Source organism: Gekko japonicus, unplaced genomic scaffold, assembly GCF_001447785.1.
Source record: "Gekko japonicus isolate JY-2015 unplaced genomic scaffold, Gekko_japonicus_V1.1 scaffold1186, whole genome shotgun sequence".
Lineage (NCBI taxonomy): Eukaryota > Metazoa > Chordata > Lepidosauria > Squamata > Gekkonidae > Gekko > Gekko japonicus.
The window spans coordinates 396320-403819 of record NW_015164221.1 but is presented as its reverse complement, the minus strand read 5'-3'; the positions used below and the strand labels follow the sequence as shown (position 1 = coordinate 403819).

General features: G+C 46.7%; 1 protein-coding gene across 1 annotated transcript in view; it reads right to left on the bottom strand.

The window, feature by feature from the left end:
* KDSR (3-ketodihydrosphingosine reductase) overlaps window positions 1-7500 on the bottom strand; it is a 79116-nt gene that overhangs the window by 8101 nt on the left and 63515 nt on the right. Inside the window, exon 8 of the mRNA XM_015408537.1 lies at window positions 5995-6078. Within this exon, the coding sequence (XP_015264023.1) occupies window positions 5995-6078 (84 nt within the window). The remainder of the gene's footprint in view (window positions 1-5994; window positions 6079-7500) is intronic.

Genomic DNA, 7500 nt, shown 5'->3' with positions numbered 1-7500 from the left:
GTGTTTGCAATCCAAGACACTTTCCCTGGTATGAGGATGGATCCGTTGGTCCACCACTTTAGACTGGTCTTCACTTTGAGCGGTAGTCTTATGGGAAGGTCGATCTTGTTGGCAATCTGAAATTGAATGGGTCTGAGAAGCTGCTGGAGTTCCCTGGAATCTCCCCCACTGGATAGTGTCTATGGACAGTATCAACAGTTCTGTTAGCATCATACGGGAGGAGTGTTTGCTCCTGATCACAGCTGAAGCCATCTCCTTTGGTTTTTTCATTTTGCCATCTGTCAAATACAAGGCTCAGGCTCAGGCTATGGTGTCCATTACGCAGCCCAGGTGTTCAAGGCATTGTGTCGGAGACAGCAAGCTTTTCTGAAGACTTACTATAAACCCAAAGTTCTGCAGACATTGAATGGTCAGACCTGTCTTGAATGGCCTTGGACCTGGAGCAAGACTGAACCAGAAGTTCATTCATATGGATGAATAAAATATTCCCTGTTTCTGGAGGTGTACCACCACATTTATGAGAACATTTGAAAAAACCCTTGTGGCTGAGGAGAGGCCGATGGGAAGTGCCGGGAATTGAAAATGCTGGTTCCCTATGCAGCAGCACAGGAATTTCCTGTGCCCTTGGCAGATGTGTAAGTAAGCCTCAGTAAGTTTTTTAGAGGACAAAAACTCCCAAGGTTGGAGGGATTCGGAAACTGATCTTAGCGTCTCCATCCTGAAGTGGCACAGTCTTATAAATGTGTTTAAAAACTTGAGATCAAGGATAGCCCTCCAATCTCTGTTCCTTTTTGGCACTGTGAAAAAAAGCAGAGTACAGACCCTTTCTGTGTTCTGGTGTTGAAATTGGCTCTATCACCCAGATGCCTAAGAGATGTTAAATGGCTTTTCTGGTCCTTGATCTCTTCACAGGATTTATGCGGACGGGAGACACAACGAAATAATTTGGGGGGGATTTTGAAGAATTCTATGTAATAACCATTAGAGACTATCTCCTTGGTCCATGAGTCTGCCTGGGAGTTGTTCCAAATCTCCAGATAGTACATCAGACTCCCCCCCCCCACAAGAGCAAAGGCTGCATGTCTTGGTTGACTTGGGATCTTGCTCTCCTTTGTCCATTCTGGAGGAGCTCTGACTGCCAAATCTGGGATTGAATTATCCATGTCTGAAGGACTGCCTGGACACCCCCCCCCCCAAGAGCCTCATCTGTTATCCTGATGAAACCTGGAGAGGACACTCTCAGAACAAAAGGAGAAATAACCAAAAAAAACTTTTATCACCTCTCTTGAGAGTTTTGGGAAGGGCCTACACCAGTTTGGTGTAGTGGTTAAGTGTGCGGACTCTTATCTGGGAGAACCGGGTTTGATTCCCCACTCCTCCACTTGCACCTGCTGATGTGACCTTGGGTCAGTCACAAGCTCTGGCACAGCTGTCCTTGAAAAAGAGCAGTTTGTGTCAGAGTTCTCTCAGCCCCACCCACCTCACAGGGTGTCTGTTGTGGGGAGGGGAAGGGAAAGGGACACTCTCAGAACAAAAGGAGAAATAACCAAAAAAAAAAAAAACCCTTTTATCACCTCTCTTGAGAGTTTTGGGAAGGGCCTTCTTTTTATCTTTAGTTTCCACTAAGATTTTGTCTAATCAGTCACCAAAGAGACGATCCCCCTGGAAGGGATAGGCTGTAACTATGGCTTTTGACTGATAGTCTGCCTGCCGTGCCCTTAGCCATAGTTCCTCCTAACAGCAGTGGTGGATGACACAGCCCTGGAGAAAAACGCCATAGTGTCTAAGGCTGCATTAGCTGAAAATGAGACCACTTTTAAAAACCTATTAGCAACTTCCATCATTGACTGACTATTATCTGGGATAAGCTGGATAAGTTTAGGGCCCATACTATTGAGGCTCTCGATACAAGGGAGATTGCAGTTGAGGCTCTGATGTTCATAGCTATAGCCTCATGTGCCTTGCGTAGGGCAAACTCTGCCTTCTTATCCAGGATGTTTCTAATAGAACCTTGCCCGTCCTCAGATAGCAAGCCAAAAGACTGGAGTGCGGTAACTGAGGCATCCACTAGGGGGACCTGCAGTAAATAATTGATAAATGAAGACAGGGCATAAAGCTTTTTGATGAAGCCCGAGTATTGTTTGTTTGCCAAGAGCTTGGACCACTTGGCTATGAGCTGCTTTTCAAAAAATTTCAGGAAGGGAGAAGACCCTTTCTGCACTGCCAGTCCTAGGAAAAAATTCTTTGTTCCCCTTAGTTTGGACCTTAAATTTGGAGGAAGGCTGGTTCTGATCTTCCCTAGGAGGAGGCTCCTGAAGATCCAAGATCACTATAATTTTAGGGAAAAGGTATTCAAAGTCCTTATTTTAAAACAATCTAGTAGCTGGTTCAGGGATTTCTGTTTCGCCCTCCTTCTCATCTGAAAGAAAATTTTCAGATCAGTATCTGAGGCAAATTCCTCGCTCTCCGATGGGGTTTCTCTTAGCCTTTTTCTGCCTTAGTGGGCCATTGGGATGAACCATGGGTCTTCCGGGATCTATCTGGTTCCCTTTCAGGGGGGGGGGAGGAAGGAGTGGAGGATCACACAGTACATGGATGGCCACAGGACCTTTGATGGCACAAACGAAGGACTTCTTTCCTTATGGTCTGCTTGATAATGTCCACCAAATTAGAAGGTGTCATAAATAAACCAGGGTCATGTACCAGACTGGCGAGAGAACATGCTGGTGCCCTGCTCAGCATCACCCACAGTTACTGCTGCTGATGCTGCCCCTTGAACGATGTGGCCCGCGTTGGAAAAATCTGTGGCTTCTCCGAGACTTGTGCAGCCAGAGCGGGAGGCTGTAAGGCTGTCACTTGGCTGTGTTGGGGACATGACACTGGTAATAGAGGCCCCGTGAGAAAGCAATGCTTGTGTGCTCGCTTGGTAAGTGCACAGCTTTTTCACATGCTTTTTTTGAGTCCTGTCAGGGCGGCTCTAGGGGTGTGCAAAAAAATAAATAAAAAATCAGCCCGATTTGGATTCGGCCGAATCGGGCAGAATCAATTTCAGCCGGCAGAAAGACTCCCACATGTCAATTTCGGCAGTAGGAGCAGATTCCCAGTCTTTGGGCCAGCCGAATGTCAATTTCGGCCCCATTATATCCTATGGGCCACTGAAGTCAATGGCGAAAACATAGGGTATATTCTGGGGGCAGGAGGGGAGGGGTTTTGAGGGAGAGGCTCCAAACCCGCGGGGTAGCTGCTGGAGCCTCTTTCCAAGATACCCACCAAGTTCCAAGAACATTGGACTAGGGGGTCCAATTCTATGGGCCCCCAAACAGGTTGCCCCCATCCCCTCCATTGTTCTCTATGGTGAGAAAAAAGTTACACCAATGTGCTTTGTGCTTGGTGGGTATCTTGGGGAGAGGCTCCAGCAGCTACCCTGTAAGTTTGGAGCCTCTCCCTCAAACCCCCTCCCCTCCAGCCCACAGAATATACCCTATGTTTTCGCCACTGATTTCAATGGCCCATAGGATATAATGGGGCCGAATTGCCGCCGAAATTCGGCGATACACCGATTCAGATCAGGGAATCTGAATCGGCTCGCAGCAGCCAGAAAGGGGCCTGAATGGGCCATTTTCGGGGGTGCATTCGGTTCAGACGAACTGAATGCACATCCCTAGGTAGGCGGCTCCATTGGGGATGCCTGATCAAGCCTCTTAAGGGTCTTGCCGGCTCCACTCATGTTTCTGTGGTCAGAGGAAACAAGGAAGGGGTCATGCTTGCCTCCCAACAGAAAGTTGTCCCTATTGGACCCTAAGGTTTCCGTTCACAATAGCAGACAATATGCCACGCTATAGAAGTTAAGGAGGCAGAATGGCTGCCATGAGGGAATAGCCTCTGAGAGGATTCTATAAGTCTTTTTATTTTAAGCTAAAGAAGTGGAACATACAGAGATAAACAGGACAGTATAAAGAAAAATTAGAGATCTGATGAAGGAAGAGTCAGAAATAGCGAGAAATAGATGTGAGATTGTAGGCAGTGCCTAATCTACGTCGCTCTCCCTGTTAGGCAGGAGAACAACCGAGAGAGAAGGGTGCCTCTCACAAGGAAAACAGGAAGTAAGAAGAAATTATTCCTGTCTTACTGATGGGTTGGTGGGAAGCACCCACAATATGCACCTACCTGTAACTGTTGTTCATCGAGATATCTTCTGTGCAGACACACATTGGGACTGCCCTTGTGCAAGCCAGCCACCAGAGGCTCTCTTACAGCTATTCTGGTATATTTTTAACATTCCAAGGGGAGTCCCCCCACGCTGCAGAGTTCATTAGAGACTGCCTATGGTCACGTGTTCTGCAGGGAGGAGCCCTGAGCTCTTTGGACAGGCAGTGTGTGTGTGTGGGGGGGAGACGGACCCAATGGGGTAACTAACTCAGAAGCTCTACTCCTATTCATGAAATTTGCTCTGTAAATTTCTCTTGCTTTGGTTAAAAGTGAGAAGACTGGATTCTATGTCTTTGTTCTGGATATCTTTCTTTCCACCTGTTACTGAGGCAGTCCTCCACTGAGGAGCGCACTTCCTCTGGAATCCCAAAGTGCCTAGCACAAGAGGACAAACATATACACAGAATAAAGGCAACCATCCCACCCTCAAAAGGGGGGGGGAAGGGAATTGCAAATTTGCTAAACCCACTAAAAATGGAAGTGCCAAGTGATTTGTAGTCCAGTATATTTACTTCCTGGCCCAACAGGCCCAGCACAGAGACAGACTGAATTCTGACTGCAAACTATGGCAAGAGTTATACAATTAGGCCGTGAACCAATAAAACAATTCTGGTCTAGTAAAAGCTGTCATTTAAAACCAGGCTGTGAACCACTGAAATAATTTTGGTCTAGCAGTAAGTGTTTAAAAAACTGTCATTACACCTGTATAATCTCAATACAGTAAAGGAATCCTTTGATTTTTCTGGTCGTATGGAAAGAAAGAAGCCTGTGAGTTAAGCAGCACAAGTTGGGCCATTTCTATTGTTCCACAGGCATTCTGCAATTAAGTTCCCAAACTTCAGCTTAACTTTTGCCAGGTCTTTGAGCCAGCCCACCTATATTGCACCAGGATCCCCCCTGACTGTCTTGCTGCCAACCCCACTGATTAATTATGGGACTTCATCAAAGAACTAGTATCACTTCAAGTCCATCCTCTAAAAGAGGCGTAACACGATATGCAGAGATGGTTATTAAAATGTAGATTACACCGTTAAACCTAAAACATATTTTCTAGAAGACTAGGCAAACTAGTAAGGCCAAAAGAATATAAAGCCTGGTCCCCCCCCCCCCCAAAAAAAAACACCAAACAAAAACAAGCCGTCTGACAAGGCAGGGGACAAACAATTGTGACTAACTGCCATGGACTCTGCTTGTATAAAGAAAGAAAATAAAAATGGATTGTTCATTAGATTATTTACTGCAGCCCTTCCCACCCTTGCCTCTTGATTAATCTGCCCCATTGCCTATTAGATTGCAAGCTCATAGGGGGCAGGCCAGTGTTCCCTCTAAGCTGAGTTAGTGTGAGCTAGCTCACAGGTTTTTAGCCTCCAGCTCACACATTTTTGTCTCAGCTCAGGAAGGACGGGCTCCAGAGCAAACTAATTTATGCAGTAGCCAAATGGCTCGCTCACTTTAATAAGGACAAAAAAAGGGGGGGAGGAGACTGAACCTAAAACCTTTATAGGTTCTGAATCGCTCACTTTAATGCCAGTAGCTCACAAAGTAGAATTATTGCTCACAAGACTCCACAGCTTAGAGGGAGCATTGGGGCAGACACACATTTGCATCTAGGATACCCTGCAAGGCATTTTCTACAATAATGCTGCATATGTGCAAAAAAATCAACTAAAGCCATAGTAGAAAGATTCCTGCGTTTAATGAGAAACAAACAGTGTTTTATACCTTAACAGTTACTGCTACACGCTAGCAAACCACATCGATCACCATAAGCAATATTTTACTTACTGTGGCATCTTTAACGATGATTCTAGCAACATGATCAGGTTTGCAGACAGGTGATGCTTCTGAAATAAGCCTGGTCTCTAAAAGCTTGAATAAAAACAAGTACAAATACGTGGTTACATAAACATAAGGACGACAGAGACATCACCATCCAATGGATTCACATAGGTTAGGGTTGCTAAATATACCAGTCAGGGTCATGCAACCATCACCAATTTCTCCCCCCTATAAAGCAAGATCTGTATTTCAAGAGCAATTCAGCATCTTAAAGTTGTGATTAAATATTATACAGCTACTCTGTAAGCCAAGGCATGACTTTAGTGTTTTACCTTTACCAGTTTTATTACTCATGTACTGATATAATTGGTCCCATATACATCTAGCATTTGGTATGGTGAATCTCCTTGATGAATTATAGAAGCAGCAAATTCTAGAGCAATGATACGAAAAATGGTTCTTATAATAGTTTAAAACTATTTTTTATTGTTGGACCATTTTTACCTTGAAGCTCTCTTTGCTGAAAGTTGAAATTATTTCCAAAAAATTAAAGCTCCATAAACTTTTTCAGGGTTTGGTGAATGCTGATGAAGAACAGGTTGCTTACCTGTAACTGGTGATCTTCGAGTGGTCATCTGTGCATTCACACCCATGGGGTCTAGTGGGCACGCGCTGGATCGATCGGCATTGTAGCAAGCTCTTAACGGATTTTCGTGCCCAGACCTCGGGCATGTGCAGGAACCCCACCGCGCATGCCCAGAGGGGTGGGTGCGGACATCCCACCAGTTCCTTCAAACCGCCGCAAATTAACCCCTATTAAAAATGTAGAAGCTGACAGCAGCGAGGAAGGAGGGCGGGTGGTGTGAATGCACAGATGACCACTTGAAGATCACCAGTTACTGTGTCCCAGTCGCGGCTGGGACCTCCCAGAACCAACGGGAGATGGAACGACCAGCAGCTTGCCTGGATGTTCTCCCCTCGCCACGCCAGCCACACTTACCCAGGTGACGGAGGAAAGAGCTCTGGGAATGGGGAGCGGGCGGGAAAGAGAGACGCTGTGGGAGAGCCAGAGGTTGCGGCGGTGCGGCCACGCCGAGGGAACAAGAATGCAGGATGGACCAGAGCTGGCCCGCTGGTCCGAGGAGGATCGGCCGAGGCACGGACGGGAAAGGAGTGTGCGCCTGCAGCCTCAGAAGAGGGAGAGGAGCAGGCAGCATTAGGCGCATCGATCCCAGAAGCAGGGTGAAGGGCGGAGCCGGGAGCGACGGCGTCCTCCTATTTACAGGGGGCGGGGTCGAGCAAGAGCTGGGGCAGGGAGCCGGGGGAGTAATAAAAGGAGGAGGGGAACAAGCTGAGGAGGAGGAACCGGGCTGGCTATAGTGAACTTCCCTGCTGTGAGCTGGGAAGAAATTTAGGAGGAAGACCTCTGCCTGTAGGTAGAATTCTGACACTACCTTTGGTAGGAAGATGTCAGGTACAAGGCGGACACCATCTGGCAAAAAGGACAAGTAA